Genomic DNA, 13,710 nt, shown 5'->3' with positions numbered 1-13,710 from the left:
GAAGGTGGGAATAGCCATTCCCCTAAACTGCACATATCAAATCAAAGTAGAATATGTACAGCCTATGGTTTAAATATTGCGGTTCTCTCGGTGATAGAACGACATGAACAAGAACTCACTCAAAACTAATATAACAAAACAACTCCCATAAACAGTGGTATTTATAACAAGATATCAACAAGTGAATTGAAATATATATCCAAGAGTCACTCAAATAATATTACTACGTGTAAAAAAAAACATAAAAACTTACCAACTTCGCTCTACTTATCCTACCAAAAACAAATAAAGTGTACGGGGAAGGTATTCCTAATTGAATAGAATTTACAAGGGACTCAAGACAAAATCAACTATAAATTAGTGATTCTAGTGCTTCACAATTTCCCTCCCCTGCCATCCAAAATCCCAACCCCAGAGAAACGAGCCATTCGTAGCACTTTACAAAATTATTCTTCTGTACAAGCCACGATGAATCTAAATGCCTGTTACTTCTTAACAGGCTGTCAAATATCAAGTGACACACTTCACTGTGCTCATCATTATTTATCGAAACAACTTATTAATACCAGTTGTTAATTCTGAATCTCTTGCCCCACATCAGCTATTTCTTGGCATGCATTATTTAAGAAGTTTGGCCAACCTTTGAATTTTCAAAAAGCATTATTCTCTCTTACTCTCTCCAATGGCAATGGAACCTTCTCTGTGAGGAATGGTAAGAAAACAAACAAGACGGTGGAGTGAAATTTTTACTATGCATTGCTTACAGAATTACTTTTGTTCACACCTGGAAGGTCCATAGGAGAATTTGTGATGCTACCACCTGAACCAAGGGTTTGGGAGCTTAATTGTGGACTGGCTGGACAACCCTCTGGGTTCCCAGCACTCATGGCATGAATAGCCCCTGCACTTATCTGCGGACTCATTGGAGTTCGTTGGTTCATTTGCTGGGGGCTGGCCTGCTGCTGCTGCTGGGTTTGTTGGTTCATTTGTGAAATTCCCATGGTTGAGGGTGATCCGACCTGTGGTGGAGACACAACAGCCTGAAGTGATGAGTTTGTTTCTTGATGCTGCTGTTGCTGTAACTGATGTAATTGTTGTTGTTGCTGTAATTGCTGTTGCTGCTGTAATTGCTGCTGCTGCTGCTGTAATTGCTGCTGCTGCTGTAATTGTTGCTGCTGCTGCAGTTGCTGTAGTTGCAACTGTTGCTGCTGCTGCTGGTTCATGTAATGATTCATCCCTGCCATCCCTGCCATCAACTTTGGAGGACCCATAGGCAATGACCCTATTTGTGTTCGTTGCATTGGATTTGGGCTCAAGCTAGCTCGGTTCAAAGTCTGATTAAGCATTGAAAGACTAGCAGACCCGGGAAGCATCTGTCTGGTCCCCGAAATCCCAGCTATGCCCGACTGATGACCTAGGATTGTTTGTCTGTTTTGTACCATCCTATATTTTGACGCCATTGTAGGTGGTAATGGTCCAGGTCGACTATGGTTTATTGCACTGCCCATATTTGAAGACTGGCTTAAATTCATTGGGTTCTGCCCCACATGTCCTATTGCAGATATAGATGTCATGGGTGCTGAAATTCCAGTTTCCCTTACAGTTCCCACTCCCATGGCATTGCTAAGACCTGAAATACCAACCATATTATTACCCACATTTCCAACACCCATCATCATTTTTCTCTGCATTTGAGGTGCCTGCTGCTGCTGCTGTAACAGCTGAAGATTGAGAGTGGAAGACTTGTTCCCGATGTGATTGCCCAACTGCATACTCGAATTCTGCCCAATTGCATTCAAGTTCGAAAGAGGATTTGCTTGAAGCATCAAAGATCTCTGGAACTGGGGATGTTGTTGTTGAATCAATTGGTTTGGCTGTTGTTGCTGTTGTTGTTGCTGCTGCTGTGGAAGTGATGGTTGGGAGTCTAACAGCTGTGGCCTTGGGGGAATTGAATTCCCAGGTAGAAGCCCTTGAGACATCTGTAAGGCTTGAGTGGTTCCAGGGGGAAGCATCCTTGAGTTTGCTAGGAGATTCTGGGAAGTATTAACATTATTGCTTTGCTTCACAGCCTCATTGGATAGCTGGCCTGGAACTGCTTCTGCGTATTGTTGCATCTCACCTGCAGAATTAGGAGGCATCCCAGTAGTATTTGATGGATTGCCTGGGGCAACAGTCATGTGAACTTTAGGTTGGATGCGTTGCTCCCATTTATATCCTTCACGTTCCATCTGCATAAACAGATGACATGACTTAAAATTCAACGAGGACAGGTGACAGGAAATGAATTTGAACCCATTATTGATATACATACCAGCTTACAGAACTGTTTTGCCAGCAAATCTGCATAATGCTGCAACAGAAATTAAACAAACCCAAGTCGTCAACAGAAGGCCAAGCTTTTACGAGAAACAAAAAAATAACTACAGCATTTTAAACGAAGTAAATAAACTTGATTGGTAATTGGCACTATAAGTTCAGCCAATTTCCCTGAAGCTATTTTTGACTTTCCACAAGGGAGGTTCATAATCTATCCATGGTGAAAAAACTAAGGCATTGTTATGGTCCATCGGTCCTCACTCCTCACAAGATAATAAGACTATGAGAATACAGGTGGTGTGATCAACGGCATGAGATAGAAATGCAGAAATCCCAGAAGTAGCCCCAATAGGAATTTCAAAATATGAAGAGTCTAAATGAAAATTGACCCTAAGAATATCAGACAAAATTTGAAAATCCTGGAGGTTAGAACAAAATTAATTAACTCAAATTATTTTTCGAGATGGGTTTGACAGGATTTTTGGCTCTACTACTAATTGCCCCAAATAACTGGCTAAAGGTCAACTTCATTCATTCAACAAGATGATATACCCCTTTATTAAAACAATTTGTTCAGTAATACTTACAGTGTTTGGCAGAGTAGGAAGACTATGCTCAACATTATGAACTTCATTCTCCTCTACATCTACATCTCCATAGAACATTGCTACAGTTCCATCATTTGGCTTCTCTGACATAATCATCCTGGATAGGGACCTAGGAACATAACCTACAGAAGCAGATTGAAATTTCCGGCAAGGGAAAAAAAATTAGACAATATCGTGGAGAAACCCATTAAATTAAGAAAATACAAATACTAGAGACCAAATATGACTAGATGAGATAGAACAAACCTTGAACTATACGCTCAGAAGGCCCAAAAACTATAACTCTAGTCTTACAAATATTCATGTTGCCCCCTACAAGTGACTTTGATAAAGATTTTTCAGCATCATCTTTAAAATCCTCATTGTTTGAAGGATTGGAAAGACAAGCCATAAGCTTTTGAGGTGAAAAAGTATTAGGCTTTCTTCTAGAGTAGTCATCACCCTTATTCTCTTTGTAGTTGAGTTTATGCCTGAAACGGAAACCCATCAAATGTTACTAAAGAGTGCCCAATACACAGCTATTATCATATTACATATTATATTTATTTTTCTAACAATGTTGTCATATTTACTTAGAATTCAAGCATGACCGCCGACCAAGAATTTTATTTTTAAAAAAAAAAAAAGAAGAATAAAAGAAAAAGGAACAATATAAAATGTAATCTTCAAAGGAAAAAAATAAACCAAAACAAAACAAAGATTGTTTGTCCACTTTATGCATAATATTATATTCGACCCCTATCAAAAGAATTATTTCTGTTCAACATTTTTCGGTCTTTTGTAGATTGGCAGGCAGCAAAACAACAAGCTATTTATACAGACTAGTATAAGATGGTAAGATATGGAGCTTTTTTTTCCTTGAAAAGGCACTAGTAACTAACTTCTTAACACAGAATATAATTATTTTTTAACCACTAGTGCAATACAGCAGTTAAATAAATAAAGTTGACAAATCTTGCCATTAAATACACACATATATCTAATGCAAGGGCAGATCAAACACCATACCTCTTGGTCACCATGTCAATATTGGAGAATTTCTCGAGCATTTCTTTATCAACAAAATGCTGGGTTCCAACTGAAGGACTACTAGCATTTAGTGGCATACTCATATTACTAACACTGGCAGGGGAAGCAACCCCACTCATTGCTGGAGTCTTGGGAAGGGAATTTGATCTCCGCTTAGCAGCAAGTTGGGCTTGGTGTTGCCTTTGCAGGGAGTCATTTGCACTGGAAGTTAAAGCTTGTGTTCCAGCAACTGCATTCATCGTGGATATTGCTGACTTCTCCTTCTGGGATGCAGTAGTAGCTGTTGGACATGTTCCAAACTGGGGCCCTACAGAACCACTAGAAAGCTCCCCTGATTTTGACGATAATGGAGATTGCGCCAGAGTGCCCGCAGACAACCGGGGGCTTTGAGCTAATTTTCTTTTCTGGAGCTGGTCCTCCTTTCTGCCATCTTTCTCAGTGTGCTGACCAAGATTATTCCATGATGCTTGAGGAAAATTTGATCTCATGAAAGTAGTCTGCAGTAATCTTGCTTGGTGCCTTGATTGCTGTGGATCAAGATGGTTTATTTCGGTTTCCACCATCTGTGCATCATTTCTACCTCCACTGAGCTCTGATCCATCCAACTTAGCTGTCTCAAACTGCTCTTCCTTAGGGGTGAATCTCATACCCTGCTGTCCTGCAGAATATGGTGCTGCCACAGCATCCTGATTTAAAACCCCTTCAAACACCTGCTGGGAAAACTTTTGATTGCCAGTATTTGCATACGGCATTCCTCTGGTTGTAGCTTGTTGCTGTAACAATGCATTCTTCCAGTTTAATTCCGATCCTCGGAAGCTGTCCATGTGCTGCCCAACTTGCTGTTGTTGCAATCCCTCAAGACTTACTGGCATAGGCCTTGCTCTTTTATTTATATTGGCTAAGGGAGACAGCTGCGCATCTTGATTCTCCCTCTTTCTATGAAGAGAGGTGCTAGAGTTTACATTATCACCATATGTGATCAATATATCCTGCCCAACAGGAGATGCCCCAGATGAATTTACAACAAATCCTGATCCGTGATCCTGAGTACTTCTTGGGGTGCAAACCCCCATTTGATAGCCCATTTGATTAGATACCAAATGTGGTGTTGTTACAGAAGCATCGGACACAAAGTTATTGCCTCTTATGGCCAACATGTTGCTATTCAGATTTTCATGAACATTTTCAGCAATTAAACTGCCTGAATCTCCCGGTCTGCAGTTAGAACTCTCTGGAACTCTATCAATGCAGATTTTCTTTCCATGTGGTTTGCTGTTAGATGTGACAGTAACTTCTGGTATCTGCCTTAATCTCTTTCTCCGGAAACTACAGAGAGCAAAATCCAGCTGCAAATATATCCAGCATGTTTAAAATTTATAATGTCTTGAGTTCTCTAGGTAAAAAGCTTGATATTAGCCTCAAAACTGAGTACCTTAGTTGGAACTGGATTCTTACAAAGCCTATCCAACTTCGGAGTGGGATCTAAATGAAGTTGAGGTTGCAGTGCTTTCAATATACGAGACTCCACTTCCTGCGATTAAAAATCATCACTATGCCAATAATTGATAGGAATGTATAAGCAAAGAGCTTGATAAGAGAATATACATACCATCAGATCACCATAAGTCCAAGAATTATCTGAGATCAATGGAATATCCTTCACAACATTCTCTAATGACATTTTAAGGCGTACTTTCCTCACGATAGGGCATCCATCAGTTAGCAAAGAACCAGATCCTGCTGGTTCCGAAGCACATTTACGGTAATCTCGAACCTGCAAAAGTATCACAATTTTTTAACAGCATTAACCAAATAGTAGTAAATTTATCTGTAATTGAACGTGAAATATTGTCGCAATCACTTAACTTTACTTTCAACTATACTAGAAGATCCATAAACCTGAGACCCGTCATTATTGTTTCCAATGTATAAGCATAAAAAGTGATATAACAAGAGAAGCACAAAAATTTGAAGGTAGTGACGCAGTATCAGTAGCAGTATAGTTATGATAAATAGAGGTAAGAATTAAAAAATGGTTATTCTTCATAAAATGGTTATTGATCAATAATTAGTTAACCATTTTTTTAATTTTGACAAAAGCGGCATAAATGACAGATCAAACTCACCTCACAAACTAGTGTTCCATCAACATACTTGCAAGGTATATCGTCCAGAATATCTCCCGGCAACCGACCAGATTCAATTGCCTCCAAAAAATTTCACAAAGCAGAGGGAAAGAAATTAATTTTTTAAGAAAAAGGCTTATAACAGTTTTTTTTAATGATAAAACAGAGCAAAAAGAGAAGTGTGCAGACATGGAAATATTTCAGAATAAGATGTTGAAAAGAAATAGAATGGTTAATAAAGATTTCAACTTGTATACTACCCGTTTCAGAAATGGTGAAACATCCAGCCACTTCAGGGTATATACTCCTAGATCAATGACTACCTTATCTTTGGTATTTTCATTTGGAAAAGCATTCTAACTATGTTGTATCTTCTTTTTATTGAGGATCCATCTTATTTCTTTTAAATTATCTAAATATAAAGTTATCCTTCACTCTCATATTAAGATAAGGAAAAAATAGCTATCAAGCAGTCAAGCAGTAATACTTTTCATATGCTTTTCTTTTTCAGAAAGAATACAATTTCAAGCCTCTGTGGGGCGTTCACTCCTAAAGAATTCAAGAGCTACGTTCTCTTTGGCCCTTTTAGCTGGAACAGCATTCTGCAATTTTATAATCTGTGTTGTATTTTGTGTTTATTAAAGACCCATGTTCTTTTCTTTTTTGTAATTCTCAAAATATAAAGTTATCCTTCACACTCTTATTAAAAGACAAAAAAAATAAGGGGAAGAAACGTCGCATAGAAACAAATAACTGGATACTTACTGAGAAGAGAGTTTCGGATGTCCTATCATATGGATGTAACAGCTTCTGTGCATCTTGGAGGGCTAACCGACTCGAAGTCTCATTCTGAAAATTCATCCAGAAAGTTAAAAGCAACATACAAGACAGTAACAGATTTCCTAAACCTTATAACCTACAATATTCAACTAATTTTACACAGTAAAATTTCTTTTCAACAAACCTCTGAGGGTTTCCCAATAGAATATCCATCTAAAAAGAGGTTCAAAGTGAAGGACACTTCTCTGTCTGTCAAAACAGCAACAACAAAAAGTGATTCAAAACATTCAGGTCTACATTTACATTATACCAAAATAACTACCAAAAGTAATTATATTTGATAAGGCGTGAAGAGACTTGAATCTCAAACCTCAATATTGGAGGCAGGTATGGTTACTGATCAGTTAAGACTATTACCAACTATGACTAACCTTTAACTACAAGTTGCTCTTCAGAAGACACAGACGGCCCAGACACCCGGGCAACTGTCTCAACTCCCTCAACAACAGCACCCTGCAACAGAAGTCGATCTAAATAATCTTTTCATAAGAAAGTAATGCAATAGAGAAAGGATATAATAGAATTTTAAAAAAAAACAAACCCTTCATTCAACTCATGCCACAGAAGCAAGCAAACTATAAACCATAAATCTTTCCCTTTGCAATAAACGGAGAATCAGAAAGCTTTCTTTTATGAGAGTACAATCCACTTATTGCAAGAAAAATAATAATACAGATTTCGTTAACTACTTGGCTCATTTTCAAGCAACAAAAAAATCAGATTTCTCTCTGTCAAATACAGAAGCTGTTTATTGCCTTGGCTAATTTTCAGACAGCAGAAATAGAGGGGAAATAAAAAAAGATTGGGTGCAGGTGCTTAGGACTTAAAATGATTGAATAGCTTATCAACCAATTTGCCCAAGGGTTTAGTTTTCACAAGCAAGATACAATAATTGCAGCTTAATAATAAATGCTAATTCAGCAATCAAATGAAGCAGAAAGGAATACATTGATAAAACATAGAACAAAATTTTGCACCCTAAATTTTCTCAAGCTCTTCGACTTCCAGATAAGATAAGATAATTATTTTCTGATGGAGCCACTAAAAATAATAAAAAAGCTTGAAAGCAGATAAATGAAAATACCACAATCTTTGTTGGACTCGCTCAACCACATCGAAAATAAAAAAATAAGATCATAAAGAGAATCAATAATAAGTTATATCGCATAAAAATCCACCAGAGGAACAAAGCTATGGCAACATATTAAAAAAAATCGTTAAAACAGCATCGAAATCAATTGTCACATTAAAAATTTGCTAATTTCGGACGAGAGTCGCTTCTTCCAGAACCCCAAATACCAAAGATCCGGAAAAATTCAACTTTTACATCACATCCCAAATCACAACCGATAAGCAAATCAATATAACTTCCTGATGGCTACAGAGAAAAAGAACCAGCAGAAGAGAAGAAAAGTTGACCCAAATCAAGTAAGGATCCAGAGCCCATTTATTTTTGTATTCCTCTTCTAGCATTTAATTTAATTTCAATGGCAATTTTTCTAGGCGAAATCAGCATTCTCAAAACTTTACCTCGATGTTCCGAGCAATTGATTCATCCCTGTGTAGAATTCGCGAGCTATCTCTGGAATTCTCGGGCACATCTTCGACACTAACGTTGGTCACGGATTGAAGAGAAGAGTTGGGACGGAACCTGGTACCGGTCTTCGACACTTTAAATGACACACCCATAATGGGGGTTTTCTGATCTTTTGGGAATCTAAAACGTTGCTATAGGAATGTTTGGATTACGAGAAAGAGAAGAAAAGGGTCATAATGCATATTCAAATGAAACTAAAACCCTTGATCAGAAAGAACAGAGCAGATTGAGGTTTTGATGCGTCAAAATTAAGAATAGAAATTCCCCAGGTATACCAAGAGTTTCTTTTTTAGTAATATATATTTATTTTGAAAGAATAAGAGATACTGAACGTAAAAATGTATAAAATATTAAATTGTCATATTTACGGAAAAACTCCTATTCTTTTGCAAAAGCTACACTTAAGCCCCCAGTCAAAAAATTTGACGTCAAAACCCTTTCAATACTATTTTGTTGCTATATAGGTTTTGGTTGTTAAGTGACAATGAGGACTCGTTATTGGTCCAAATGTGTGCTGACATGTCAAAGTCAAATTAATTTTTTTACAAATTAAATTAATTATTAAATATAAAATATTAAAAAAAATCCTAAATCTAATAATTTCTTCATTTTCTTGTCCATCTTCTATTCAAGGAATGAATGAAACCTATTTGGGACAAATTTGTGTTGTGACACCCAAGGACCTTAACTCAAGCGATACATAACGTCCATTTACAATTATTGAAGGTCCATTTGTAACCCGACGTCCTCGTGGTTCGTTCGCCTAAGGTCCATGTCGTGAACCCAGATCCTTGTGGCGAAGGAAGGTGAACAGATCGGGGGCCTCACTAATCCATTTGCCTGAGGACCATATCACGAACCCATATCCTTATGGCAAGAAACAATGAACAAATCAGGGGCCTCTACATCTCGTTCCATCAACGTCGAGCTCCCACTCGACCTCTGCATATCTCCACCTCCATCTGGCATCAAGTTCTTAATCGAATTACCTAGACGTGTTGTCCAGCGAGGCTCGACAATAAATTTGAAATTTTGAGATTTTGTTTGGCTTAGTTATATTTATTGGATTTGAATTTAATTTTTTCAATTTAAATATGAAAATCTAAAAATGATTGATTTATGGGGTTTAGGTTTTATGAGTTTGAGTTTATTTTTTTTAAAATTGTAATAATTTTTTTAGTGAGCAGAGATGACGAATAAGGGTGAGAGTTGAGGTTGAGGAAGATGAATTCAATTTAGGTTTTTTTTTTTTAAAAATTGTGTTTATGTTTAAAGATTTTAATAAATCATGTTTTTCTTTTATAAAAAAACAATATATACTTTTAACTATTTTTTTATTTTTTTAATTAATAAATTTTATTTTTAAATAATTATTTAATATGTGGCCTCGTAAAATATTTCCATGTGTGTCTTAATTGGCGGTTAATGGATCTAGCTAGCATTAAATAGTCACAAGAGCATGGCTACAACAAATCATTAACGGTTGGTGTTTTGCTATCAAATTTGTTTATTAGGGGTTTAATTTAACATTTGCAAAAAAATATGAGGTTTTGCTGCAAATATTCCTATTAAACATATATTGACTATCTAAGTATGTATTGAAAGAGGAGGCACATATTATTGTGGCAATAATTTTTTTTTTTAAATTATAGCTTTATGTTTTATAATCTGCTGAAGAATTGTCCAAATAATTTGAATATCATCAGTGAATTTCTGGCATGTATCCGCCAGCAACATCTTGATAGTATTTTTCCCTTTACCATAAGTGACCTTATTATGAAAATATCGAGTGTTTCGATCACCCGCCGTCAACCATTCTGATCTCGACAGTTGCCTCCAATACAACTCCTCTCTGAGGTCTTCAAGCTTCGTCTCCAAGTTTTTCACTTTATCCATATTCATGCTTGGATCTGAACAAGATAATAGTTTTTCAATTTCTGAGTTGCTAACTGCCACAGTTTTAGTTAAAGATCCAAATTTATGTTTACTCCATCCTCCAAAAGTTCTAGCACATCCCTCCAGCGAATTTACCAAGGCATTCTACGCACTTATTCCCTCATCCTAACGCCATCCCTCCAATACAACCACACCATATTCCTCATCCTTTAACCAATGAGGCTCAAATCTAAAAGGCCTATGTTTCCTCACATTTTGTTGTACATCATTTTCCAAACTAACAATGATAGGCCTATGGTTAGTGTAACATCCCAAATTCCCTAATGTGACTTAATGCCTGTATTAAGGGGCCAGGAGGGCCATAATTGATTTGATATGCAATTATGTGATTATATGCATGATTATGTGAGTTATATTATTAAATGATGATAATTGCATGCATGTGGGCTCACTTCTTATTATAAGGGCATGTTGAGGGTATATTTGTATATTTATGTGCGTGTTGGTGATTTATGGGTGAGACCACATTGTTATGTGGATATCTTTGAGCTATTCGGCATGAGACGATCTTAGGTTGCAAGATTAGCGGTTTGGTCATAACGGGATTAATTGTCGAGCTCGGGGTGAGCCTGGGGGTAATTTGATGATTAGTATCTTACTAGAAATGAACGGGTAATGGCATGTGATTTAATTAGTATTTGAGGATATTGGGAATAACGATAATTGGATGATGTTAATTATAATAAGTGGGATTAATGAGAAAGGACAGTTTTGTCCTTCTAAGCCTTGAGAGGTTTTATTTGACCTAGGGGCATTTTGGTCTTTTGACCATGGGATATGTTTAAAGTTAGAAGGTTGTAGAGTTTTAGGCAGCAAAAACAAAGTTCTCTCTCTATCTCTCGATCATCTCTTTCTTTCTCTCAAGTTGAGATTTTTTAAGCAAACTTGAGGTGTAATGCCCCGAATTCTCCTATGTGGTTTAATGGCGAGATTAGTAGGCCGGGAGGGCCATACTTGCTTAATTATGCCATTAGTTGATAATATGCATATATATGTGAATTATATTATAATATGATGTTATATGCGTGCATGTGGGTCCACATTTTAATTACAGGGATGTGATGGTAATTTGGCCCGTTGAGGGTATAATTGTATATTTGTATGCATGTCGGTGATATATTGTTGAGACCACATCATAATGTGGGTTTGTTCGAGCTATTCGGCATGAGACGATCTTGGAATATTAATTAGCGGTCTAGTCATAACAGGTTTAAGTTCGGGGCTCGGGATGAGTCTCGGGGTGATTTTAATGATTAGAACGTTGCCGGGGATTAAAGGGTAACGGGATATGAATTATTGGTGTTTGAGATTATTGAGAATAGCGGGAATTGGAGAGCGTTAATTATGATTAACGAGATAGGTGGGGAATACCAATTTTGCCCTTAGGAGCCTTTGGAAAACCTTATTTGACCTAGGGGTATTTTGGTATTTTCACCCCTAGGATAGATATAAACCATTTTTTAGCTGTGAAAGAGGTAGAAAAACAAAGTATATTCAAGAGCCTTCCCGTATCTCTTCTCCTTCAGTTTTCTTTGTGATTTTTGAACCATTCTTGAGGATTCAAGCTTGGGACGTAAGCCTTGGGAGTTTGGGAGAGTGTTCCTCCATTGAAGAGCGTCATAAACTGAGCTTTGGGTAAGTTTCTGTTGGGTTTTATGCCCTTATAAAACCATGTCGGGCATGTAGCACGATTTCATATTATCAATAAAAGTAGTAGAAATCATTTAGTTTGAAAACTGTGTTGCTTACTTGTTTAATTACATGATTATTGAAATAATACAAACATTTATAAAATCCCGAACATATGGATAGTTACAATTATAGTGATTAGGTCACAGTGGATTATAGTTGTAATTATATGTTCAAAAGAACGAGTCCTAAGATTAGATCAGTGCATTGGATTTTCACTGATTAGGCAATCTACGATATGATCTACTTACACATTCAGGGTGTGAGATGTCTTGTCCAAGGCATCGACCAAGTAGACAAGATCGGATGTATTTAGTTACATCGGACTAGGACCGATATTGATTATTGATTGATAAATAAGTATTGTTGTTATCAAATCTAATCAATGTCACAACGTTGACCATATATTAAGTCGATCTTAATTCTGAGTGATAATATTTTGCTAATTATATTATTTAAATCTTTTGACTTGTTTGTTACCAGCTTACCCTACGGTCTAGCTCATACTCACATCTTGGAGATTTATTAGTGTAATTGAGTGAGAGTATTATTCATAGATACGAAATCTATAACTTCTGTATGAGAAGTGAAAAGATGATTTCCTTAATTGCTTTGTTCAAAAGGTTAAATGATTGAGATCTCATTTCTATGATTAAGTTCACGAAAATATCATTTATAAGGAACTTAGTGGGAGTTAAGGATAAAATATTGATGAGGGGTAAAACGGTAATTTGCACCCAGCTCGTTAGTAAGTCATCGATAGAGGATTGACTGATTGTAATGGTTATAACAATGGATAACGTATTTATGGTTTTGAAAATACGTTCTATGAATTCAAGAGTTCAATTACGAGTCTATAGTGGAGTCACGAAGAATTAATAAGGTAGTGAAATTATTCGTAAATAAATTCACGGTAACTTGTTGGAGCTTGATTTCATGGATCCATGGTCCCCGCATCACCTTTGAGTAAATCATCTAGAATATTGATTTAATTATCAATTAGGATTTTTAAAAGTTGACTATGTCAATTTTGGAAAATTTACTGAGATATGAGATTTAGAGAATAAAAGAGAATCTTTGGCTAAATTTATTAATATTGATAAATTGGTATCAATATAAATAAATAATATTAAATCAAGTTTCAAATTATAATTATTTAATTTGAATAAGGATTTAATTAATTAATTAAAAAAATAAATAAAATATTTTGAATTTAGGCGTAGTTGGGATTTAAATTCAAAACAAAGAGATTGGGCCCAAGTCCATTTATGGCAGCCCAAGGCTTTTATTTTTGTTTATTATTTTTAATGAATTTCAATTTAAATAAATCCCATTAAGTTGCCTATATAAGGAATATGATATCTAGGGTTTTCATAAGGAAGCAAGTCAGTCTCAGTTGATTTGGGTAAGTGAAAACCTAGACACTCTAAACCTTTCTTGGCCACTCTCTCTTCTTCTTCTCTTCAAGATCTCTATCTCATGTGTTGAGAACCAGCCCACACTAGTTCTAGGTTGATCAAAGGCTTGGTGAGGAAGACTGTGTTGCTGA

The 13,710-nt window shown here is 36.4% G+C and overlaps 1 protein-coding gene across 1 annotated transcript; it reads right to left on the bottom strand.

The window, feature by feature from the left end:
* Positions 1–143: 143 nt before the first annotated feature.
* Positions 144–8,811, bottom strand: LOC133794575 (protein PHYTOCHROME-DEPENDENT LATE-FLOWERING). Its single transcript, XM_062231873.1, has 12 exons — positions 8,450–8,811; positions 7,291–7,372; positions 7,044–7,108; positions 6,845–6,928; positions 6,080–6,160; positions 5,563–5,727; positions 5,386–5,484; positions 3,933–5,299; positions 3,171–3,394; positions 2,904–3,046; positions 2,312–2,350; positions 144–2,228 (listed from the first exon to the last, which is right to left on the bottom strand). The coding sequence occupies exons 1-12, from the start codon at positions 8,606–8,608 to the stop codon at positions 750–752; spliced, it is 3,987 nt and encodes a 1,328-aa protein (XP_062087857.1). The 5' UTR covers positions 8,609–8,811; the 3' UTR covers positions 144–749.
* Between the last annotated feature and the right edge of the window lie 4,899 nt (positions 8,812–13,710).

The sequence above is a fragment of the Humulus lupulus genome, chromosome 8 (genome assembly GCF_963169125.1).
Source record: "Humulus lupulus chromosome 8, drHumLupu1.1, whole genome shotgun sequence".
Taxonomy (NCBI): Eukaryota; Viridiplantae; Streptophyta; class Magnoliopsida; order Rosales; family Cannabaceae; genus Humulus; species Humulus lupulus.
The sequence above is the reverse complement of the archived record's forward strand: the minus strand, read 5'-3'. Positions and strand labels throughout refer to the sequence as shown.

Coding starts and splice junctions, on each gene's coding strand:
- LOC133794575 (XM_062231873.1), bottom strand. CDS start 8,608: ATGGGTGTGTCATTTAAAGTGTCGAAGACCGGTACCAGGTTCCGTCCC. Junction 7,373..8,449: donor CAATTGCTCGGAACATCGAG/GTAAAGTTTTGA, acceptor CTTCTGTTGCAG/GGTGCTGTTGTTGAGGGAGT. Junction 3,047..3,170: donor TTCTGAGCGTATAGTTCAAG/GTTTGTTCTATC, acceptor CTGCTTCTGTAG/GTTATGTTCCTAGGTCCCTA.